Below are 25,783 nucleotides of genomic sequence, written 5' to 3' on the forward strand. Positions count from 1 at the left end.
CCATATTTCTCAATCTGATCATCATCTTAAATAGCTTCTAACAACCACATTTCCTTGAGGGTAATAGGTTGATTCTTACTTGTGGAGCTAGAGCTGGACACGCTGGAAGAGTCGCTGCCAGGAGACGGTATCTCTGTTCTGGGACTGTCCTTTTGTCCGTCCCCTTCAGAGTCCACCCGGGGCAAACCACCCTCTTCACAACCATTCAGGTTCCCAAAGGTGATCCGAGCATTTAGGATGTGGTAGATGGGAATTTCTGTTGTGAAGAGATGTCATTGTTGCATTAGCCTGATAACTTAAATGTGTGTTTGTTTGTATCTATACTTTCAAAACACATTTTTAGGCATATACCATGTTCTTTCCATTTTTTTCCCTTTCTCTTACCTATCTTGATGGGGAAGCCAGGAGGCAGACGTAAGGTGATGAAGTCCCTAAGCTTGGCGAACAGAGTGTTGGAGATGGCCATGAGGTCGATGATAGGAGCCACCTGCTCCTCCAGAGATAAAGGGTGAGATTCACACAACCACAGCTTGGCTTTGAACCTGGGAAAAAACATTCATGTAAGGGCCATGACACACCAAGCTGACGGTCGGATGTTGGCCATCGATAAGTGTCTGTCGGGCTAGTTTTGTGGTGTGTTCCACACATCAGTTTAAGTCAGGCTGATGTCGCCGGCAGTTTGCCCGATTTAGCATGTTGAATGGGCCTCTGGGCCGCCAGTGAAAGATATCGCTCTGGTTGGCTGTTCAGTTTAGCCAACGAGTCTAATTACGGCTCTCATTACGAAAGTAATGAAAACAAGCAAAGACAGCACAGAGGGCTGTTTTAATTTTACGTCATCTTGAGCCTTCCAATACGCAAATCTTTTCATATAAAAATCAGCCGCCTGGAATGAAGAAAGTGATCAAGATATTGATATTCAAATGACAAGTAAGCGCTGCTTTGTTTACAGTTTGTATATCTGCAGTCCTAGTATTGGTTACCCTTTGTGAATGAAGAATATAGACTATTCATACCTACTGATATAGACAGCTATTTCCTTACACGCAGATGCAGAACGCACAAGCTAATTGGCAGTCGCCTGTAGTCTTTAGTGTTCAAGCTCAGATTTCTGTCCCAGACGCAGCCAACACGAGGCGACCATACAGTCGGCTTTCATCGCCGCTAGTTCTTTGACGTCGGCTTGGTGTGTCACATCCTTAAGACACCTGTGTGACCTCATAGTCTTGGCAGTCCAGTAAAAGAGTGTAAACTTATGTGCCCTTGAAGTAGAGCAGTGTAATTTCAGTATTATTTATATACCATTACACCATATACATTTTGAAATCTATATACTTTATTTTAAAATTTTGATGTGAATTGTAAAAAATGATATGATCAATAAGTTATGACAAAATGTTTTTACATTGCTTTAACTAATCAAAATAAGCAATTTTCAACTTTTTTTTATAAGATATACAAGATTAAACTCATTGTATAAGTCAGTTTAATGTAATTTAAGTTGAAATGACCATAAAAGTTGATTGTACTTAAAAATTTAAGGCAGCAACTTCTTTTTTAGGGGACTTTCACACTGGCAGTTTAGTTCGGAACGGGGCACGGTTCGCATGAAAAATCGCTAATGTGAACGCTGTCATGGGACCCAGGTGCGCACTGGGGTATCGAACTCGAGACTGCCTGGAGGAGGTGGTCTGAGTTCGGTTGCTCCCGAACCGTGCTGCGATTTGCGTGTATGTGAAAACAACACGGACTCGGATGTAGGAAGTAAAGTATCCTGCGCATGCGTTTTAGCCGATTATGATGTATTTAGTTAAATAAAACACACGTAAGGGATGAAGATTTACCCTGGATACGAGCAAGAGTGAGTCTGCAGTGTATTCGCGCATAGTGGCTGCAATCAGGGCAACAAATTAATGGAAATCCACTGTCTCCTCAAAAGAGTCCATTTGCAAGCAGCGGAAAGACAGATTATGTGAAACACACACACAGTTAACCTGCGTTGTTTACTCAGCTATGAATAATAGCACCAAATTAATAAAAAAACACAATATATTGACCCACGTCGTGTTTTCTATCATGCGCCGTGCACGTTTGCAATGACGTAAGATGCACGCAAATGCACCAGAGTTCCATAGAATCAAGTTGAGTGTGAAACCAGACCAACGCTGCGGGGGGCGCCAGGAACAATCGCGCCCGGGCTCGGACCGCAGCAAACGAGCCCAGTGTAAAAGCCCCCTTAGTGTGTGTGTCGATTTGAAACATTGACTATTCTATAATAATAATAATAATAATAAAAATGTATTTCTTCAGCAAATTTAAACACAACACGAGTTGACCAAAGTGCTTTACAGAATCCACATTTCAATAATGATAAAAACAGACATAGATGGATACAAATCATTCAGAACCACATATAGCTAAAAACAATTAAAAGCAACAGTAAATAGATATGTCTTCAACATAGACTTAAAACCTTCAATGGAATCGCAAGACTTGATGTAAACAGGGAGACCATTCCAAAGCCTCGGTGCAGCAACCGAGAAAGCTCGATCTCCCTTTGTTTTCAGGCGAGATTTCGGAACCTTTAACAGTAAGCTTTGCGATGATCTTAATTGCCTGGAGGTGCAGTGATGCTGCAAAAGCTCGGAGATATAGACAGGGGCTTGTCCGTGTAGACCCTTATAAACCATTAAAAGGACCTTATATTGCACCCTAAACTCCACCGGGAGCCAATGTAAAGAGGCCAGAACTGGAGTAATACTAGAATATTTACTGGTCCCGGTCAGCAATCTGGCCGCTGCATTTTGCACTAGTTGCAGACGCGCCAGGGACTTTCTGGACACACCCACATACATGGAATTGCAATAATCTAATCTGGACGAGATAAAAGCATGGATCACAGTTTCCATATCTTTAGTAGACAAAAGGCCTTTCATCCTGGCAATCCCTCTTAGCTGAAAAAAGCTACCCTTCACCACTGCATTTATCTGTTTATCAAATTTTAATTCTGCGTCAAAGATAACTTCAAGGTTTCTAACTTGAGTCTTAACATTGGGGACAAGGGTGCCAAGCTCCTCGGAAAGCTGTTCAGCTAACAGGTGGGCCGAACACCACCACTTCATATTTTGATTCGTTCAGCTGAAGGAAATTGTCTGCCATCCATCGTTTTATCTCATCCAAGCAATTGAACAACGCTGACCCTTTCGACTTATCCTCAGAGTTCAAAGGCAAATACAACTGGCTATCGGCAGCATAACAATGGTATGCCACTCCATGTCTCTGACAGATTAAACCCAGGGGGAGCATATATAATGAAAATAGTATTGGGCCAAGGCATGAGCCTTGAGGCATCCCACAAACAACAGGGCAAACAGATGAGGTAGAGGTCCCTATTTCCACCGCAACGGTCCTTCCCTGAAGATATGAGCCAAACCAAGATAGCACATACCACCCACTAACTCAATCGTTCAAGAAGAATCTCGTGGTCCACTGTGTCAAATGCCGCACTAAGATCCAGTAATACTAGCGCTGTGCAATTCCCTGAATCCACCGATAACAACAGATCATTTGATACTTTAAGAAGGGCAGTTTCTGTACTATGTTGCGATCTAAAACCTGACTGAAAAGTATCAAAAATATTATTTTTGTTTAAAAAAGTAGAAAGTTGCTTAAGTACCACCTTCTCCAGCAATTTAGCTAAGAAAGGTACCTTAGAAATTGGTCTGTAATTGCTTAACACAGAGGGGTCTAAACTCGTTTTCTTTAAAAGCGGTTATAATATAGATAATACCAAATATCTATAATCTATATATATCAGTTAGCGGAAAGCAAATCTGTAGTGAATTATAATGAATGATTAGGCAAATTATTTTAATTTACCAGCTGTCAGCTGCATTTCAACAATTTTAAAAGTGTGATGTACAGAACATCTCATAGACAACAAGTGTATAATCACTCGACTTTCATGGTTTGCTTTATTTAACAAACATTTAGTTTTGATACCATGTTTAAATAAGTGATTAAAATGAAACATTTTTATCATTTTTAATTCAGATGTAGTTATTTGGGCTTATCGTTTACAATATAATTATTTTGTTTAGGCTACTTCCATGTTATGTTTCCCACCTGAAGGCTTGACGTCATAATAATAGATGCCCGACTGTGAGGCACGAGTTTCCCAGGCGCATTTAAAGGCAGCATTAGAAGACTATTCAAAGAGGAACACATCTTATTAGTAATGGTTTTAAGTGTTTAAGTATCATTATTACTATTGTTCATACTTACAGTAGGGTTTGCATTTAAATAAACCTTTTATATTTATATTACAGTTATATTTTTTGCATTTATTTTGATAGGACTCTTTTGGGGAAAGATGGGAAACAGTTGGAGAAGAGAGAGTGGAATGGGACTGGGAAAGGACCACATTTTCTGCAGAGAATCCAGTTATTTAAAATGTTTGAAAATGAAAATGAAAGCAGTGTTGGGTTGAAACACTACCTTTGTGTTTTGGTGGTGAGGTGATAAGGCTGGCCGATGTCTCTCTGACTCATGTTGGGATTAAAGTACTCCTCAGCCGTCAAGGCCAATGGGTTCGTTGAGGGGCATGATATCTGAGTCACCATTGTGTGCTGTCTCACACACACACACACACACACACACACACACACACACACACACACACACACACACACACACACACACACACACACACACACACACACACACACACACACACACACACACACACACACACACACACACACTTTACTTTGAGGCTACAGAAGCGACATAATACTAGAAAGGCACTTTAGATGTCTTGATGATAAATTAACAGATTCTTGACAGGCTCCTTTCACTCACTCCGTTGTTAGGCCCCATGTGCTGTTCAGCGATACCCAGGAAGGATTGCAGAGGTGTCTTGCCGCCTGAGACAAAAACGTATATTACAGAAGATGTGCACAATCCCAAGGATCTGTATTACATCAAAGTAACAGTAGACGAGACTAAGACACTGTTTGTTTGGAAAAAAATCTGAGTGGGCATTGAAATAATGAATCATCATATTCACTACGGCATGCCTACCAATGCACACGCTCATTGTGTTTTGTTGAGAGAAAGAAAGCATATGCACTTAAACTAAATTTCTTAATCTGTATTTTTGTCCTTAAATGTTATCCTCATGCTCACTAAGGCTGCATTTATTTGATCAAAAATTAAGTAAAAATAGTATTATTGTGAAATATTATTACACTTGGTATGGTTCTGTATTGGTTCTCTTTTTTAATATATTTTAAAAAGTCATTTATTCCCGTTGTCCCTGCTGAAAAATCCAGCTGTGGAAACTTTTTTTTAGGATTCTTTGATGAACAAAAATTTCCAAAAAGGACAGCATTCTTTTTTTTAAATAGAAATATTTTGTAACAAAGTCTTTACTGTCACTTTTGATCAAATTAATGTATCCTTGCTGAATAAAAGTGTCAACTTGTTTTAATAAAATCATACCCTAAACTTCTAAACAGTTATTGTATTGATTTAAGAAAATAATTTCAAATGTGTGATTGAGATTTCTGAAAATATAGATAAATGCCAATGCCAATGCTAATTAACATGTGAAGATTGTGATTTGAGAAACAAATTGGTCAAACTTACCTTTGGGTTTTGTTTTGTGCTGGTCAGTGAGATGGTCAGTACGTGTTCGTGTGATTAGCTCAACGTTAGAGGCACAGTAAACCTGAAGCAAAGACATATGAGAATATTATGTGATCATTTGTTTGTTAATCTGCCACATTATATCCCTGACAAAAATAAAACACTCGCTTATTCTACTAGAGAATGCTGTTCGTGGACTTGACATTTCAAAATATGGAGAACTTTGAAGCAGGTTTTAAATTTCATGAGCATTTACATTGTGAAAATAAAGTTCATAATGCATCTAATACTCGATCTACTGATTGTAGTGTAGACACTAGACAGTTTAGCAGATTGAAAAGAGAGCTGTCTAGTTACGTCATGTCGTATCTCTGCACTCTCTTCCACTGTATTGGGTGTAACCGAATAGCAATTGGTTCCTTTCTCATCGGTTCATGGATGAAAGCGAGCTAAAGATTGCAACTGTGAAACACTATGTGAATCAAGGCATAAGTGCATGAATAATAATTGGGTCATAGAGACGTTGCTTGGTAACCTTCCAGGAGTGTCCAGTCAAGTACCTTAATTACTATTCATGAGCCAAGCCTTCACCCTAGTTGGATATGTCAACATGCCAGCTAATTAGCGCACAATTTAACAGCCTTCCTATTAGCCAAGGATAACTGTCAAGATAAATAAAGATATTAAACTTGAAAAAGACTTATCAGCTCAGGTGTTTAATTACCATTATCATACATCAGTATGACTCCACCCACTGGCAAAATTTGAAAAGTGGGTGGGGGGCTTGTGGACCTGAGACCCGCGTCTCTCTGTAGGCAAGGGTCTGGTGAGCTGGTGCCTGCTTACATCATGCAGCACCACAACATCCAATAAGAAAATTCAACTGCAACAGCCACTGTTCAACCTGAAGAGGGCAGCACTTAGACGTTTTTACACCATATAGAATTGACCCTTCGCTAAGCCCCGCCCTCCCTAGTTACTGTTGCTACACCTGTCAAGCTTTCGCGCCTGGCTCGTCTATTACTGTGTGTATGCACCGGTGTCAGACATTCCCAATGAGATAATTAGTAATTTTTGCCAAACTTGTGAAATATCTGAGAGAGCAAGACAAAAGGGACTGCAGTGTGCATTCGAGGGATATATCCACGACATAATATGCAACCGATTAGCGAATAATTTCATAAAAATTGAAGCTAAAGCCTAACGTACAGTCCCAGCGCAAGCAACAGCGCCTCATACGCTGACCATTCAAAATGAGAAACACACAAATTGAGGACCAGCTATGTTCGTGCACAGCAGGGTAAGTTAAGTGTGAAAATAATCTAATAATTATAAATCAAACAGTTTATCCATAAATCTTGTGGAATAACACTAACACCGGGAGAGCCGCGATCAGATTGGGTTAAAGTTACTCAGTCAGGGGTAGTAACGTTGGGCCGTCGATTAACAAAATGCTGAAATATATTTTAAAGTATGTTAGTGAGCCTCCATCTTGTCTATAGGTGTTTTTGTTAATCCTGTCGACATTTAGTTGTGAATGGGGTCTCCCACACTGCTGATCCACGCCCATCATTTCTCCCCTTGGCCTTTAGATTTTCGGGAAAGAAAAAAATTCCACTCCACTCAGTTGTTTTAGGGTTTAGTTACCCTTTGATAGAATTTTTACGTGCTTGTTGTAATGAGTAGTGCTTGTCTGTTTAAGTTTTAGGTGTGGGTATGACACGTTTTAGTTCAGTTTCATGTGTTTCAGTTTGTTTCTATGTTTTTTCATTGATTAATTAAGTTATACACCTGTGGCTTGTTTTGTTGATTGGTTAGTTTGCTCCATTTAAGCCCTGGCTGTGTCCTAAATTGCATACTCTCTTGAGTAGGTACTTATTTTGAATAAGTAATTACTTCACGACCGCTAAAAAAGAAAAAAAGAAAAAAAAAGCATATAGTATGAGTGTGTACGTACAGTATATCCAACTGTATATAAAGAGCTGAGCGATAATATAGTTACATTTTACAACAAATTTAAAAATCTGGCAGTTGAGATTTACTATATATATATATTGCTTTAAATGAGTATAAAGTATGTATGCAGGTAAAGTGGGCTATACTATACATATAACTTTTATTATATAGAGTTTTTCATTTTTCAACAATATAATGAAAACTATTGAAAATGTATCTGTTTTGCATTTTCTTTTATATTATCAGCAAAACAATTTGAGTGAGATTTACTGTGATATAAGCCATACCTTTGATTCATACCCGTTTACCACCTCTGTTTTCTCACTCCGCCAGCCAAGAATGCCTGTTTTATTCCTGCAGAGACATCCGGGCACGTTACCAGGTGGCCGACGTGCCATGCAGACAGAGGTGAGTCCAATATCACACATTTTATGATGAAGCTTATCCCAAAAGTGCTGGCTCACACTCTCAGCTTTACAGTAAAGCCAAAATAATAGGTTACGATGCCCTTCCCGTCTAAAATTTTAATTGCTGACAATGACTTGGCAATTGTTATGATATGTGCTCACCTCTCAAATGAGATGTTCCTGGTGTCAAGCTGCGTGGCCACCACGGGAGCGGATAGACGGGCCGCCACCTGTTCATCGCTGGGCTGCAGCGCCCCCAGAAGGTTCAAAGCGGTTGTGCACGATCTGGGGGAGGGGGAGGCGGGAGAGGAAGTATGGCACGGCAGCGTCTCGCAAAACACCAGCTGTCTGTCATGATCCACTTCCATTACCATGGCGCTGGAGTCTGAATGACAGGTGGAGAGAGAGCGCAAAAGGAAGAAAGCCAATTAGAGACTGTGGCGAAGTGAGAATGAGGTTGTTTCCATGACAATGATGGCTTGTTTGAAAGAAAGCTAAGTGGCATTGAGAACAAAAGCGCAGATCAAACGGTAACAGGCAGTTCAGCAACAAAATCAGTGCAGGAAAAAAAAGCCATCGCACTCACCTTGACCCCTGAATATAAAGCTGCGATTGCCTCTTTGCCAGGTCATTTGCTCAAATCCCATGAGTGTTGTGTCCACCCGCAGGCACTGGCCACTCTTCCATACCCGATATGTGTCACTCGGACAGATACGAGACACGAGCGGAACTGCATATAGAGGGAGATTTCAACATTAGCAGGACATGAGGATGTGAAAAGAGGAAGAGCCTGTCCAAACATACCATTTACACATGATTACAGCATGTATGACCTACCCCAGCTTGTAAACTCCCATTTCATCTCCACATAAAAATCCTGCGCCTGAAATACAAGAGGGAGAGATAAGGTTAGTGCGTACAGTGGGAGGCCGAAAGTTAGAGACGGATTGCTCTGCAGGGAAAGACATGAATAATAAAACTCCTGAAGAGATGAGGAGCGGGGAGAACCAGAGAGCTCGCACATCCATCATAAACAAAAGAAAAAAAGCTACAGGGGTGGCCAAGGTTGAAAGAAAAAACTGGTAAGGACAAAGAAAAGAGAGGGCTTTGCAAACAAGCCCAGTGGTTCCCTATAAACCTGTTTGTTTGTATATCTGTATGCAAGAATCTAGAGGAATGAGGGCTCAGGTGTGCAGGCAGCAGGTGGTTGTTATGATGCTGCTTGTTAAGCTCATGCCTTGTTGTTTTGTCATTAACAGGTTCAGGGTTTATTTACCTGTCGGAGTCTGTCCAGCAGTCGCGGGATCCCTGCCAGTCTCTTAGTGGTGCGCTGATAGTCACGGTAACGCAGCACCAGCCGCACCATCTCCGGGTTACGTGTGCTAATGGCCTCCTGCAACACTGACAGACAGAAGGTAAATTTTCAAGAGACACCAAAATTAGGGATGCATGAATATTTATGCTATTTACTTTATTTATTCAGTAGCTTTGCCATCATGAAATGCTCACTTAAAGTTAATCTTTAAAAACACTAATACATTTATAAACACTAATGATTTTTACATAAATTTTATTCTGTACAAGATATTGTTGAGATGCCTAAATTTACCAGTACCATTTAAAAGGACTTATTTGTTTTTTTTTTAGTTTTATTATGAATTTATTTTAACACAATGACTTTCTTTTTATTCTTAATATTACTCTTTGTTGTAGCGCTTTGGGTTTGAGAAAAGTGCAATATAAATAAAATGTATTATTATTAAAATTATAGAACTTCAATATCTTCCAAAAATCAGTTATCGGCGATTATTACCTTTCAAAAGTTCGAGGTTGGTAAGACTTTAAGAATGTTTTTTTTTTGTTTTTTTAAAGCTCTTATGCTCACCAAGGCTGCAATTATTTGATTTAAAACAGTAATATTGTGAAATATTATTGCAAATTAAAATATTCTATGTTTTCTATTTTAAAATGTAATTTATTCCTGTGATCAAAGCTGAATGTTCAGCATCATTACTCCAGTCTTCAGGGTCACATAATCCTTCAGAAATCATTCTAATATGATGATTTCATATTATTATCAATGTTGAAAACTGTTGTGCTGCTTAATATTTTTGTTTAAACTGTGATAACTTTTTTCAGGATTATTTGATGAATAGAAAGAGCAGCATATATTTGAAATAGAAATCTTTTGTAACATTTAAATGTCTTTACAGTCTTTTGATCAATTTAAAGCATAATATTTAAAAAATAAAATAATTAATAACTTTCAACAACAACAAAAAATCTTACCGACCCCAAACTTTTGAATGGTAGTGTAAATAATTATCAGCTTATCATATTGGTCAGAAAATGGCTAGAATTTCTTGCTGTATTACCTGTCCAGGAATTTCTGTTTTCTTTGCTGACATCAGCTCCATGCTGGACTAACAGACGGGCGCAGTCTAAATGACCCAGTGTCACAGCCAGGTGCAAAGGAGTCCGACCTCGTGGGTCCAATACTTCTAAATCAACCTTTAAGACATAGAGAAAGATTTGTTTTATTGACCAATTCATGCAGTAAAATATTTACAAACACAATGACAAAAACAATTTTATGTTTCTGCCCTAAAACATAGATCTGTCAGAGCTGTGGCCTAGTGGTTGACGCATGTTCTCCAGAGATGCAGAGCTTTTGTGCTAAAATACAGGTTTGAATAAGACATTGTGTACCAACCCATTCCCCCTATTTTTTCTTCTGTTCTATTAGGCCATGTATAGAGGCCTAAACAGTTTAGAGCAATTTTGCTTTCTATTTTTAATTTTCTTGTTCATCACTGTACCTCATCAAAGTTGTTACTCCAGTAGTAACAGCAGAAGGTCTGGACTCCATAGCAGCTTTCATTGGCCAAATTCCGCCCAGAGTCCATCTGACTGACTTGTAAAGCAACCAATTACAGTTCGTTTTGTTCAGAGTCATGTTTAGGGGCGTGAAAACCCTTACGGAACAAAAATATATTGCAATATACTAGAATTTATATTGCAATACATTAGAAAATATATTTCAATATATCAGAAACATCCTCATATATTTGAAAATATATAACAATATATGGATGGACAACCTATTGCTATATATTGATTAATATATTAAAATGCATGCAATAATGTAATACAGTTTTGTTTGTATTTCAATGTATGTTTATTGAAACAAAGTATTTTTTTTTATGAGTTAAGGAAGCTCATGCATATGTTTACAGAGAGGTTGATTAACAATAGTCCAAATCAAATTTTTGCATGACATTCACTATATTTTACATTATATAGCCATATGGATGGACCATATATGGCTATGTATTGATTCATATATTGTAAAATGTAGATGAAAGTATTATAAATTAAACAGCAGCAATTACATTTTTTAATCCACTTTTTATTCCCCCACATGACATTTCATCCTCAACATTTTATTCCTCCACATGACATTTCATCATCAACATGACATTTCAGTCCTCCACACTGCAACGTGGAGGTATACATGCATAAAGGTTGGCATAATGTGGCAGATCAACTAACATACATTTCCTGTTGAATTGCATCACATCAAAAACCCTTTTCCTTCCCTGTAACACTCTTTTCAAGCCAACTACATTTTCTAAATTCAGCACTGAACTGTGTGATTTGTCATACTGTCTTCCAACAGCAAAACATTTTCTGTCATCAAGTCTCTCTACCACAATGTAATAATACACAGTGATTATGTGTCCATTATCCAACAAAACAGTGAAGCTGTTCCTTTTCATTACTCTAGTGAACTGCTCTGAGTAATACAGTTCTCCTTTGACGAAAGTTCTACTGAATATTTTCACAATTGTATCCGTGGTGACTGAAATTTTCTCTCTCATAGCCAGTATCTCTTCGTTAGTAAGTTTTCGTACATAGTGTAAACCAAGGGTCACAACTTGATCTGCTACTCTTTCAAACTGTTTCAGCTTTTTTTCACCAGTCAAGTTGTTATACAGCTGTATACATCTTGGCACAGCATTTCTCAGTGCATTGTTTTTCAAAAGAGGCAACACTTGTCTATATGTGAATTGTTTCATTATTTGTAAGGGAACACACTGGGTGCCATGAAACATCTTCAGTATCTCCCCATTAAAAGACTCAAAAATATATCCTGAATGTGCCCACAAAGGTCCCCAATTTCTCACAGAGTCCGGCAAATGAAGACATAAATGTACGTTAAATGACACATTTTCCTTTCCATACAGTGTTTCAAACTGTTTGACAAACTCAACAACTAGTTTTTCACATCTTTTTAAGCCCTCTGATGTGACAGTGTCCTTACATAGCAAGAACATGAAGGTGACAAGGATTAACCAGTGCTGGTAAAATGCATGGGGTAGTATTCCCTTTAGCACAAAGATGCTATAAAAAAGTAACCAGTTCTGCCATTCACTGGCTTTCCAAAACTTCCTTTGCTGAAAAGAGCGGGGCACTCTTGTGATATTGCAAGGTGGTTTAATTCTCAAGAGTTGTTTGTCGAGCTCAGGAACACGATTACCAATATAGAATGGCTCCTCATGGTGTTCACTATCCAGCCACATGCTTGTCATTTGCCGAACAACTCCAAGATGTACATTATGCATATGGTCAGGAGGCATTCCAGATATGAGGTCAAAGTGTGGGATGTTGACAAGACATGTGGGCCCTTTAATGCCCCTCACAGATTGTGTGGTACGCACAGCCTCCCTTGCATCATTTAGGGTTGAAGCATGATCCCTTTTTGGAACTTCTTTGTATGGATAAACCCTAACAGTTCCATTTCCCTTTGGAACTTGTTCACCAGGATGTAGGCAGAGGCTGCACCCATAATTACCATTAAATTGGGTCATGTTTTGCAGAATGGGCCTGGCAACTGAATCACACATAATAACAGCTGCTATCACTCTACAATGATTCACAATGTTGTTGCTGTGTAACTTGAACCCAACAGTTGACAATGACTGACACTCTTTTGTGAATGGTTTTAAAAATGTATTAACATTTGGCTTTTTAGTACCAAACCATAGGCCAAAAAGTAAAACATTATCTTTACGGACATGATAAGGAAGCTCGTTTACCATCCCTTGTAATGGCCAAATTCCATACTGGGATGATTTGAATACTGGAACTCCATCACAATTTAATGTTAAGGAGATTGCATGAGGACTATCTAGTGGGCCGCCATCTTTGTTCAGATTATGATACATTTTACCACAACATATGTCATCATAATCGTCTGAATTACATGTGCCATTTCCTGACTTAAGACAAGATGCAATATCTTCTCTTTGAAGAAGATGTTCCAGTTGTGTTTGGATGGGTAAGTATAGGAAGAAATTTCCCTTCTTCAGTGAGCTGTTTCTATCCCATGTAGAGTTACATACAGAACACTGCCCTTCAGTGACTTGGTCGCCGATGTAATATTCACAGTTGGGACAGTATATGTGACATTCTAGCTGACCTTGTATTGGTTTAAGCTCTTTTAAGAACAGATGCTTTGAAGTTAGAACATTTTCTGGACAGTGGATATTTATCAAATCTAAAAGATCAGACAGGGCCACACCAGTAAGTGAGTGTCTCAAAGCATATGAAAGGATAAGTAAAAAACTCTGAGCTTTGGTTAGTTGTGAGCCTGTGTAAAGTGGCTCATCATTTACTGGAGGAAACCTTTCATTAATGGCTTCTCCCAAATGTGATTCTTCATTTACTGACTTCTCAGTGCTGTCTTCCATGGGAAATTCTTCTCCACTGCCAATGGATTCAGAGTCAGTAAAAGACTGCCATAGTGGTTCAAACACACCAAAATCAACACTGTCCTCAAAACTGAAGATTGATGACCATGTTGTTTGGCTCAAATTTGGTGGTAGTTCATTGGATTCAGGGTCTGCATGCAGGCTCTGTAATGGGAAAATACAGTAAGTCCAAGGCATAGTTGACAAGCATAAACACTCGGAATTTTGCACAAAATTAAAACTTGACAAAAATATTAAAGACATGGCATTGTTGTATAGAGGGTAAAAATAAGGCTTAGGTTAATTTTAAAAAGGGCTAGGAAAGCAAAATAGTTCAAGTTTGAAGACACGAAAATCAGATGTGAGATCATTGCACTGTTAAAATTACTTACTGTAATGTCATCAACATCATGTGCATTTTCAGATCTGTTATCAGAGGAATCCTGATCCAGGTTCTGTTGTGTAAGAATAAAGAAATCTCAGAGGAAGGGCTTTCAGTGAAATAGTCAAACACAGAGAACAGTAGATAAGTAGTAGTAGTAGTAGATATTAGTAGATTACTTACAGTAATTCCACCACCGTCATGTGCGTCTTCTGAGCCACTGTCAGAGTTGTGGTCAGAGGAATCCTGATCCAGGTTCTGTTGTGTAAGAATAGAGAAGTCTTAGAGAAAGGGCTTTCGGTGAAATAGTCAAACACAGAGAACAGTAGATAAGTAGTAGTAGTAGATATTAGTAGATTACTTACAGTAATTCCACCACCGTCATGTGCGTCTTCTGAGCCACTGTCAGAGTTGTGGTCAGAGGAATCCTGGTTCAGGTTCTGTTGTGTAAGAATAGAGAAGTCTTAGAGAAAGGGCTTTCGGTGAAATAGTCAAACACAGAGAACAGTAGATAAGTAGTAGTAGTAGATATTAGTAGATTACTTACAGTAATTCCACCACCGTCATGTGCGTCTTCTGAGCCACTGTCAGAGTTGTGGTCAGAGGAATCCTGGTTCAGGTTCTGTTGTGTAAGAATAGAGAAGTCTTAGAGAAAGGGCTTTCGGTGAAATAGTCAAACACAGAGAACAGTAGATAAGTAGTAGTAGTAGATATTAGTAGATTACTTACAGTAATTCCACCACCGTCATGTGCGTCTTCTGAGCCACTGTCAGAGTCGTGGTCAGAGGAATCCTGGTTCAGGTTCTGTTGTGTAAGAATAGAGAAGTCTTAGAGAAAGGGCTTTCGGTGAAATAGTCAAACACAGAGAACAGTAGATAAGTAGTAGTAGATATTAGTAGATTACTTACAGTAATCCCACCACCATCATGTGCTTCTTCTGAGCCACTGTCAGAGTCGTGGTCAGAGGAATCCTGGTTCAGGTTCTGTTGTGTAAGAATAGAGAAGTCTTAGAGAAAGGGCTTTCGGTGAAATAGTCAAACACAGAGAACAGTAGATAAGTAGTAGTAGTAGATATTAGTAGATTACTTACAGTAATCCCACCACCATCATGTGCTTCTTCTGAGCCACTGTCAGAGTCGTGGTCAGAGGAATCCTGGTTCAGGTTCTGCTGTGTAAGAATAGCAATTGCAATTGGGTTAATGTTATCTGATTTGTCCTTATCCAATTCAGACAACCAAACTTTGCTTTTACTGATATTTACTGATAAGCACAAAAAACAACAACATCATTTTGGAATATTTTTGAAAATGGAAATATAGTGTTTTGGAAAAGACCTCTTCATATATATATATATATATATATATATATATATTCTGCTGGTGTATGTTTGATATGCATTATAATTAGGCTATATTTCATATATCAATATTTAATAAATCCCAGCAAAAAATGTACTCCAAGGAACTCTCTTAAAAAAGGGAGGGCAAAAGTGTCCAATGCTGACCCCATGAAAAGTGGAGGGCAAGATAAGATTTTTCCACCAAATGCCTTAAATGGAGGTCCTTCCAATTATCCCACTCATCATTTGGTCTGACCCAGGACTACTTATTTGCTTAATTTTCTTAACAGATAGCAATCAAGAAGGATTACATTTCAATTAACTGGTTATAGAATTTGGTCATTTAGTGCAGCATTCTGTCTAATGTCTACAAAATACACACAAAAGGTCATGTTCATGACTCACCGTTTCCTGGTTTGACTGATGCATGTTGATGGACTCAGTCAGTTTCCTGCGATAAGAATGAAAAAAATGTCTTTATTTGAAATAATATCTATTGTCAGAGACTGTCTATTAGGGTGTGGTAACGTTTTACTTAAAAACTATTATTTTATTTCGCGGCATACTCAAACTCAGCTTGTACTGAATCGTTTCAGAGACTTTGACATGTTTCCCAAATGACATTAGAATAATATCTGAAATTTTACTTACCAAAGCGAGATTATCAAATAGTCACTTAAGGAAGATTATTCACGGCGCTTCCTCTGACTTCCACTTTACTTCTCTCTCTCCTACGACAACACTCCAAATAACGCTACTAACTTCAAATAACTCGAACTTCCAAGTGCACTCAATCACAGTTTTTGTTAAGAGAAGAAATGCTTTGGAGAAATGCTCCGTGCTGCTGCCTGCTGTTTCATCAGATCTGCTCTCATCTACTCTCTCTCCCCTGCTCACACTGACAGCGGCGCCGGCGCGATCTGAATGCGCCACTGCTATTGGCTCTTCAGGGTGTCAGTCACTACAGCACAATCAGGTTCTGATCATTTTACTGACTCGGATCTTTAAATCTCGTTCAGCAAAATGAACGAATCTTTTTTCAAGTGATTTTGTTCATTATAGCTGAATATAAATACAATTTTACATGATACATTACCCAACACATCTAGTACCTACCTATGTAAATGTTGATTATATAAAATAAAAATAAAAAACTATTATGAGAAACAGAAATAATTTATTGCTTGGCTGGGTCTCCAGGCTATGCAGATTAGGCCTAGTTCACCTCTCCTGTCATCGGGTGATATCAACGATGATATCGTCCATCGGCACAACCCTATTTGCGAGCCAGTGTGCTACATGCTAGCTACGTTTAGCTAAGCCGCACGCTTGTAAAAACCCACACAAACCACGAAACTACAACAGTAAATACAGAACAACTGTTTAATAACGTATACTAGGCTGGAGTAAAACACAAACCTCCTTTTCCAGTATCTCCTTGTTCTTGATGGAATATCATATTCTGAACCAGGGGCAGTGTATTTTCTTCTCCTTCCGTCCATGCCTCTTCTTCTGGAAAGGAACCCTCGATCAATGTCGGTACCACCATAGACATCGGGTACTACTTTGCTGATTGCACGTTGCATCCGTTATCCGCATGCGCAGATGATAATCCTGTTTTTTACGACAATGCACGATCCCACACTTGCGCACCTTTGCACCGCGTGAACATATTGCGCATGCGCATAACCTATCGTGCCGGCAGCACGCGGGACACAAGCCACCGCTACTCTGAGTCTGTGCGTAAGTGCCTCAGCGGTGAGAGGTGAAAAAAACAAAAAAAGATGAAGTTTGCGCTAGTGAGCTGGTCAAAGGGGAAGGATAAAGATGCTCTCAGTATAGTCCCCGTAAATTGGATCGTAGACTTCGATCCTGAAAACTCTAAAAAGGAGTATCTAATCGAGTGCCGCAGCATCGGTGGCAAGAGGCCTACGAATGGGTGGCCGGTTGAAACAGCACACATTTTGCAGTTGGCAGGCAAGTAACTTACCGTGCTTTTTATATATTTTTTTTACTTGGTTAGTCATGCAACATTATTGATAGCAATTACCCTGTTAAGGTTTTTGCATTATTGGCCAAGTAATGTTCGCTGTAGGCTATTATTTTCGGGACAGTGACGAGCTAGTTAACGGCCGTCACGTGAGTCCCGCTTCATTTGAACTTTAAGCTAGCTAAGGCCCATTAGTCACATGAGTATGAATTTTTATTTAGGAGTGAAACATTAATTAAACACTTACTTTAAAAGTCCTAAATTGAAGATTGTCAGCTAAGATTTGGGTTAATAAGAATACTTTACTGTCAACATAGTCAGCCAATAACATTGTACAGTGAAAATCAGTTTAGCGGCTGTAAGTTAAGTTACATGGCAGCAAAATTTAACGTGTTAAAATGAACAGAGTAAACTTATAATTAAAGCAGGTACAAAAAACTGTAAAAACAGCACAAAAATTGACAGTAAAATACTTTATTTGATGTAACGTAAGCCACATTTTGTTTCAGGCATTAAATTCTGTCTTGCTACTATTTCTTACTAACAGAAAAGGAGTCTACACTTAAGACTGCTGAACGGAAACTCTTGCAAGAGGACCTACCAAAAAGCAAGAAGAGAACGAGGGTACCCAACAAACTTTACCTTGACACACAGGAGGAAACTGGAGAACAAGTTGCAAAAAAGGTAATAGGGTTCTTTTCATGACGGTTATTTTGATCATATATTTTTACATTTCTGTCTGTATATATTTGTACATTTCTGACAGTGGTTAGCACTGTCGCCTCACAGCAAGAGCGTTCTGGGTTCAAACCCGCTGGCTGGCTGGGGCCTTTCTGTGTGGAGTTTGCTATTCTCTCTGGGTACTCTGGCTTCATCCCACAGGCCAAAGGTTGCATGCATGTTAGGTTAATTGGTGACTCTAAATTGCCCATAGGTGTTTGTGTGTCTGTATATGGTAGCGCTGCTGGGTTGTACAAGAACGTTCCTGGCAACTTAAAAGAAAAAAAGGAACTATAGTACTACAGCTATGAATTTAAACAGAGTCTAGCCATGGAACCTATTAAACTTAATGTTTCATTTTAATCAGTTTTTGGTTTCATTTTCCTAACTTTTGTGTGCATTTTTTCATACATAATTGATTTGATCATTTTTACCCAACAGAAAAACTACAGACTCATAGCTGCAAGACAGTCTGAATTAGACGTTCTTCCCCAAGAAGAACCTAACCACAGCCCAGTGGGGACTGCTTTAGAGGCACTTGAGGAGGAGATCAGGGCCCTCAGGGAGGAAAATGAAAGACTGCATGACCAGCAGAGTGTAGGATCTTCTGCAGCCAGTAAAGATCTTGAGACCCAAGTCAAGGCTTTACATAAGGAGAACACCAGGCTGCGCAAAATGGCAGTTAAAGGCAACTATCTCTTTTAAATTAAAATAGTGATTCTTTTAGATTGAATAAATCACTGTCTCCTTATTTTTGGTGTTATTGTTAGAGATGTATCTGTGTCTAAATTTTTAGGGGATATCTACTGATGTAGTATAGATTTTTCCTATAGGAAAAATTTAGCCTAGGGCTAAACACTGTAGCGACACTGAGGCAAAATTGGTCTGGCAGAAACCATGTAATGCTTTCAGAACCCCTCACCAACACATTTTGCTTCACTTTGAGACACCAAAAAATGAGTGGAGGTGTATTTTGTTTTTTTACATGTTATGTATTTACAACTTGTTTGGAGTCCTGTTGTGATAAATTCGGTGGGCCATATTTTCCAGAAATTCCATCACTCTTAGCAGCTGTGAGGACCCTCATTTCGGACAAGATCACAGAGAGCTCAAGCAATGGAGGTGAAAGTGAATATGAGGCCAGTGTTGCTCTATCATCACCTCCTCAACCCACATCTCCCAAACCAACATCAGTAAGTGCATTTTTTTAATGGTCAATTAAAAACATAAATTATTCTGTCACTGGTGTTTTTCTTTGTTTTTATTCTGGTTTGTCTTTCCTTCTTACAATTAATTAGGTGCCACTAGGGAATGATGACTCCACCAGAGTGTCTGCCCATTGTTGGGAGACTGCAAAAGCACAACCTACAGCGAAAGGAATGGCCCGCACCCTCCTGCTGGGCCTGTTCAGCATTGATGTCTTACTGAAGTCCAACCTGACGGGAGGGGTCAACAAGGTCGATCCATCTGCAGAGAGACGCCAACCTCTGGACCCCAAGAAGCTTACAGCTTTACTCAGTAAGACAATAAGAATTTATTTTTAATGGATTAATATATTTTGCTAAGTTATTGTAAATTGTAAAGGTAGGGATGTAACGATTCACTAAACTCACGATGCGAAACGATTCACGATTTTTTTAACAAGTGATTATTTTAAGAAATTATAAATGAAAAAGTGTCCCTTTTATTATTTCTCAGACAAAATTCTGCACATTTCTTTTTAATTTTAAAATATATTTGTCAAATAAAAAAACTGATGTACCATGTGATCTCCGTGGCTCTCGCACTTGTCGTATTAATGCCTTTTACATGAAAACGGAGGTGACTTGTGTTTCTCATGGTGGTGATTATTATTAGTCTACGGAAAGTCAAAATGCCGCCACACCTCCGATTTGAATGAGTCAACATCTGCCGTCGCCATGTGTTTGACGGCGCGTGCACACCAGTCTATGGCACACACCGGCGCGGGTTGAGCGGAGCAAACCGAGCGTTTTCAGTTCATTCCTATGGAAGTTGAGCTTGGCTCACACAAGCTCAAGTTCCACGAATGAAGTGAAAACACTCGCTAGCTTTGCGCCAGTGTGTGCTGGCTGCTATTGTGCCTGTAAAGCGAAGTTCACAACTTCACAGTAGGCTACAGTAAACTCCCCTAAAACGTGTATCGCGATTCGTTTAACATTTCAACCGACTTGAATCGTCACACATTTTTATCGATTTTCAACCGGTTGCGAGTGAATCGTTACATACCTAGTAAAGGGTAACAAACACCTTTAGGACTGAAATGTACACAACTAATAGCGAAACAGATGGACAAATAAAAAGCTTTAACAGCTTTGATATTCTTTTAGATATAAAGTGATTTCTCTATCTAGTCAGAATACATCGAACATTTTTTGCATTAAAATAGATCCCCTCTAGCAACTTTAAAATCCCAGCACCAATTCACCTCCCATAGGCAAACGCTTGGCTACAGCAGTACAGTTGCTTTCACTGACCACAATACGTCCTGGAAAACAAAGTAGATACAGTAGTATAACCTCCTCGCTCTAAAAGCCCCTTGGAGAACCTTCCTAACTCCTTCCTTGGTTCCTTGATAAGCCAATTCTGATTCAGACTGAACTATTTACAGGTAACCCACTGAAGAGCGAGGACTAGGCATATAAGAAAAATATTACCAGTATTAGGATCCACTTCATCTTTTGCAACAATCAGAGGCTAACATTATGGATGTCTTTCTTATTTTCTTTTCTTTTACAGATGCAGTTGTTCAGCAACACCCAGGGGCAAAGATTCCAGACATACGAACGGCCATAAACAAAAGGATCTGTGAGTTAAGACACCAGGAGAAGAAAAAGTCCATGGACAACTGAAGGGCTGGCCAATCAGAGTGGGTCTTGATAAGTTATCATGTGGGATCCATAACACCGCACTAAAGGATTGTTGTCCTGTTTCTTCCACTGAGGGATTGTTCTGTTTTTGTTGCACTGAAGACTGTTTTATTTTATTACAATGAAGAACAGTTGTCCTTTAGGAAATGTTTTATTCTTTTAAGTATTTTTGTTAATTTATAGTTGTTGCCATCTATTGGATCACATAAAGATATAACATGTTTAAAAAAAACAAAAACAAAGATTTTATAGCCTTGAACTAATTATGAAATGGCATATATGGCACATCCCTACCAGCAAACCAGCTTGCCGTGTGCCGAGCACATTATGTACATTATGTGTACATAAGCTTCAGATGACATGCCTTTCATTCTGTTTGTTCTCAGGTCACTGTCCCTTCAGATGCTGATTTTGAAATAAACAATTCAGTTAATGTGAACTATATTGATGTCTTATTCAATCTATTAAATTTTAAAATATATGGCAGACATTGTACATTAGATTATTTCATATTTACCATGTATACAATATATAATATGATAAATATATATAATATATTATGTAATATAAATCAATATATTTTTCAACATATTTAAGACATATGTTTGCATATAAATCTGATTATATTATCTTGTACATTGAGGTATATTAGCTCATATAATTTTACATATATATTTTCACATATATACAATGCCTCTTCCAATATATAATTTCATATAATATGGGACATATTTCAATATACATAACAATATATTAAATAGTATAATAATATGTATTTATTCAATATATGAAAACGGCAATAATTGCAGTATTGTCCCATATATTGCAATATATTATTGCATATATATAATATATCATTATATAATATATCATATGATATATTACTATGTAAATTTCACAATATATGGAGACACATGAAATATATTGTCACATAATATATTGAGAAATATATTTTTGTTGCGTAAGGGAATGTAACATCAATGTCCCTACAATAACAGACCGGCGTGTAATACTTTTCAAAACCCAGCGTTTAGTTGATCCTGATAAGCTCACATTGTCACAGTTGTCAACATGACAGCTTTTTTCTTCCATGAGGAGTTTTGTCTCCCAAAAATCCTGTAGGATTCATCCAATCAGATGACGACTATGAAACTTCTGAAGTGTTTCCAATTTTGTGTGCCATATGCATCAGACATTCAGCTAACGGTCTGTGGGCGTGAAGGCTGATGCTGCGTCCCAATTTGCCTACTAATACTACGCCCTAAAAGTATGTACTCTTTTTCTGAAGAAGCTTTGGGACATACTATCATGTCATTTAAAGGACGGACGCTCTGTTGAATAGATAGATTGGCCCTGTCCAATATGGAACCCTAAGCCCTCGCGATCTTCTTCTGAGTCCACACTTTCGTGACGTAATGCCGCTTTGACTGTCGGGTAGAAGTCTGCTGCAGAGCTTGTGGGCTTGCGGGCTCAGCAAGTGCACATCAAGGGTGCATATCGACCACAAAGCTTGTGAGCACCCTTCTGAAACCTAAATTGACAAATGGGACACACTTCAGTCTTGTGAACTTAACAGAGTAAGTTTGGCCATTAAAAGTTAATGGCCAAACGTTTCTTTATAAAAGTTCACATTGTTGTTGCAGATGAAATAACACATTAAATAAATATTTTTTATAAGGTTAAAAGTTGATTATTGGTCACTCAAACCCCTTGATCTAAACCACTCCACCTAACCGTCAGTCGCGTACATCTGCCATGTTGTAGTTTTTTTTTTACACTTTTTATTCGTGTTTGTAGTTCTTAACCAAATCTTCCAAAGCGTGATGGGTTGTTGGCAATATCAACTGTAACAATGTGTATGGATCCACACTTCGAAAAATCTACCGGAAATAGTAGACCATCCGGGGACTTTTGGCATACTCTTTTCAAACATATGCTTTGGGACAAACTTAATCTTATCTTACACACTATTTAGGATGGATAGTATGCACATTGGAACGTAGGGTGACACTAATCCAGTAATGCTGGGTTCTGGATACCAACATTCACCTTTCTTCTGAGGAACACAAAAGAAGATACTTAAACAATGTCTCTTAAGGTCCAGTGTTTAGTATTTCATTGACTTTCAAAATATCCTGGTTTGCGTTCCGCTGAAGAAAGAAATGAGGGTGAGTAAATGATGACATCATTTTCATTTTTGAGTGAACTATCCTTTTAACTGCAGTATGTGAGAATCTTGAGGAAGCCTTCAGAAAGAAAGCACCATTCTGGCCACCTGCTATGCAGAAAGGATAACAGGTAAAAGGAAAAGATGGGAGAAGTGAAAGAGAGCGATGGAAAATAGAAGTGAAGTAAAGATAAATTAAGGCATCACACTCGAACATGACACAGACTGTGCTCACATGCCACGGTGAGAAATACTTCTACACTCAAACTGAGATCCGCGCTAAGCACACTGTGATTGAGGCGTGCCATACTGTTTCCTCCAGCTTCTCATCCGAGTGATCTCTCAATCTCTCGGCCCCTTCCAAGCCAGTCAACTCTGTAATAAACAGTCTCGAGATTTTCAAAAGAGTTTATGAATCTCTTATGGGAGGATAATTTATAATAAGATCATCACTCACTGTCATCTAAACGCCAACACAATCATTCCATTCACCTCCACGCACTACCAAACATTTCAGTAAATATGCTTGTGTTTATAGATGCAGGATGACCCATTAATCATTACTTGATGAGTTGGCCGGCTGTGGTCGTGTCCATATTTATAAGCGTACTCTCTGAAAGCAAAAGCATGGCAGGCAGTGCATGGTGAGTCGTGTATGTGGAGCAGTAATGAGAGTCAGGACAGCTTTATTTAGAGACTTGTATGTGAGCCATGTTTGCTGTTTTTAATGAAGCATTTTGATTGGCCGTGTGGTAATGGAAACATATTATTACCCGAGGGCTTAACTTATGCTGCGAGAGCTGCTTTGGAGTTCTGCAAATTAACTCAGTGCACTTATTTACACTTCACACAAGGTGTGTGTATTCATGTGTGTTCGTTTTTGTGTCTGTGTGTGCATTATTTATCCATAGTAAGTGGTGCTAGGATATGGCTATCACAAATTGCTCATGAACAAACCCCTAACTAACCCTAAGTACTAAACTTCAGCACGTAGCACGTCTAACTTTTGTGAACATTCAGACTGATTTTCCACAGAGAGAGACGAAAAAATAGGCAAAAATCCCATAGATTTGCAATGCATTGAAGAAGGAACCCGAGTCATATCTAAAGACCAGAATATAAAAGCGATAGGCTCTTCTAACTTAGGCCAGTAAAGAACCACCACAGCAACTACCTAGCAACAGGCTAAAATCCACCAAGCCTACATTGGCAACATCCAGGATTATATTTACCATTTTACAGTTTCTTTAGAATATGTGAAGCCGTAATTCATATCAGTGTTATTTAAAGTATTATTTATTTTCCATCATAGTATTTATTAAGATTTTTTAAATTATTTTTTAAATGTATTTATTATTATTTTTATATTTTCAGTTTTCATTTTCATTTTAGTTTGTTTGTGTAATTCTGTTATGTGCTTTTGTCATTTTTATTATTTAGTTTTTATATAGGCTGCATTTTATATATTCAGTACTGTGCAAAAGTCTTAGGCACGTTAGTATTACTCCAAAAAAAAAGGTTTTAAGCCAGTTGTTTAGATCTTTTACTGTAGTGTGTCAGTAGGAAATATCAGTTTACATTTACAACTATTTTTGCCAATATATTGCTATTAATTGTAATAGTCCAGTGATATTTTTATATGCACAATGAGTCTGACAACAATCGCTATGATCCACATGGAGATCTGATCTCACCATCAACGAGTCCATCTGGGACTACATGAAGAAACAGAAAAAAAACGATACAGACTAAATCCAGAAGAACTGAGGCAACATCTCCAAGACAACTTGAAGAAATTTGCCTGCAAAGCCACAGGGCTGTGAGAAGTTTTAGGTACTTGTGTAAAAATGCTGTAAAGTCAGGAGGCTTTCAAAAATAATGTCATAAATAGATTTTATTTATCAATTAACTTCTTTAAACTAAACCAAATCAATATTTGGTATCACCACCCTTTGCGTTTAAAAAAGCACTTGCTCAAGTAGCTTTGCAGGAAGGTTTCTTGAAGTGTCTTAGAGACGTTGCTGCAGTTCTTCTGGATTTAGTCTGGATTTCTGTCTCTTCATTTAATCCCAGATGGACTCGATGATGGTGAGATCAGATCTCCATGTGGATCATACCGGCAACTGTCAAACTCCTTGTGCATACAAAAATCTCACTGATTACAGTTAATGGCAAAATACATGTTTGTAAATGTAAACTGATATTTCCTACTGGCACCCAACAGCAAAATAACTGGCTTTAAACCATTTCTTTTGTGAAAATACTAACGTGCCTAAGACTTTTGCACAGACGAGTGGTCACAAGGAGAATCGCACCAAGATGTAAACAGGGGAGCGATGTTGGCATCAAAAAATATGTTTATTTCAAGCAGATTTGCTAAATGTGAAAATGGTTAAGAGAAATAAAATAGGTTATCAATAAAAAAACAGTCTAAATACTAGAACTGTTATGTACTAAAACAGTACAAACTCTCCTATTCATCTATTGAGGACAGAGGCTGCATTCGAAATTGCATACTTCCCTATAGTAGGC

General features: G+C 38.4%; 3 protein-coding genes across 6 annotated transcripts in view; 1 reads left to right on the forward strand and 2 right to left on the reverse strand.

Annotated features, from left to right (window-relative positions):
- The window catches only part of ankrd13b (ankyrin repeat domain 13B), a 53,256-nt gene that overhangs the window by 8,941 nt on the left and 18,532 nt on the right, over nucleotides 1-25,783 (reverse strand). For 3 of the 4 annotated variants that reach the window (XM_077208263.1, XM_077208264.1, XM_077208265.1), the window contains exons 2-12: nucleotides 10,388-10,523; nucleotides 9,289-9,413; nucleotides 8,850-8,895; nucleotides 8,599-8,742; nucleotides 8,175-8,397; nucleotides 7,893-7,959; nucleotides 5,650-5,731; nucleotides 4,861-4,925; nucleotides 4,498-4,628; nucleotides 385-542; nucleotides 80-256 (exon numbers count right to left, since the gene is read on the reverse strand). In XM_077208263.1, the coding sequence (XP_077064378.1) occupies nucleotides 80-256; nucleotides 385-542; nucleotides 4,498-4,628; nucleotides 4,861-4,925; nucleotides 5,650-5,731; nucleotides 7,893-7,959; nucleotides 8,175-8,397; nucleotides 8,599-8,742; nucleotides 8,850-8,895; nucleotides 9,289-9,413; nucleotides 10,388-10,523 (1,354 nt within the window). Of the gene's footprint in view, nucleotides 1-79; nucleotides 257-384; nucleotides 543-4,497; nucleotides 4,629-4,860; nucleotides 4,926-5,649; nucleotides 5,732-7,892; nucleotides 7,960-8,174; nucleotides 8,398-8,598; nucleotides 8,743-8,849; nucleotides 8,896-9,288; nucleotides 9,414-10,387; nucleotides 10,524-10,831; nucleotides 10,912-25,783 lie in introns of those variants that run through there. The other variant, XM_077208266.1, reaches the window with a different exon arrangement.
- On the reverse strand, nucleotides 11,401-15,931 carry LOC143716100 (uncharacterized). The gene is made up of 9 exons (XM_077208262.1): nucleotides 15,892-15,931; nucleotides 15,238-15,312; nucleotides 15,056-15,130; nucleotides 14,877-14,951; nucleotides 14,695-14,769; nucleotides 14,513-14,587; nucleotides 14,331-14,405; nucleotides 14,158-14,220; nucleotides 11,401-13,930 (listed from the first exon to the last, which is right to left on the reverse strand). Exons 1-9 carry the CDS (start codon nucleotides 15,913-15,915, stop codon nucleotides 11,495-11,497), a joined length of 2,973 nt encoding a protein of 990 aa, XP_077064377.1. The 5' UTR covers nucleotides 15,916-15,931; the 3' UTR covers nucleotides 11,401-11,494.
- On the forward strand, nucleotides 17,166-21,523 carry LOC143715715 (uncharacterized). Its single transcript, XM_077207463.1, has 6 exons — nucleotides 17,166-17,244; nucleotides 18,024-18,160; nucleotides 18,638-18,884; nucleotides 19,247-19,389; nucleotides 19,495-19,714; nucleotides 20,954-21,523. The coding sequence occupies exons 1-6, from the start codon at nucleotides 17,166-17,168 to the stop codon at nucleotides 21,064-21,066; spliced, it is 939 nt and encodes a 312-aa protein (XP_077063578.1). The 3' UTR covers nucleotides 21,067-21,523.

This window comes from Siphateles boraxobius, unplaced genomic scaffold (assembly GCF_051911475.1).
Source record: "Siphateles boraxobius isolate OS27281-9 unplaced genomic scaffold, OSU_SipBor_1 6, whole genome shotgun sequence".
Classification (NCBI taxonomy): Eukaryota; Metazoa; Chordata; class Actinopteri; order Cypriniformes; family Leuciscidae; genus Siphateles; species Siphateles boraxobius.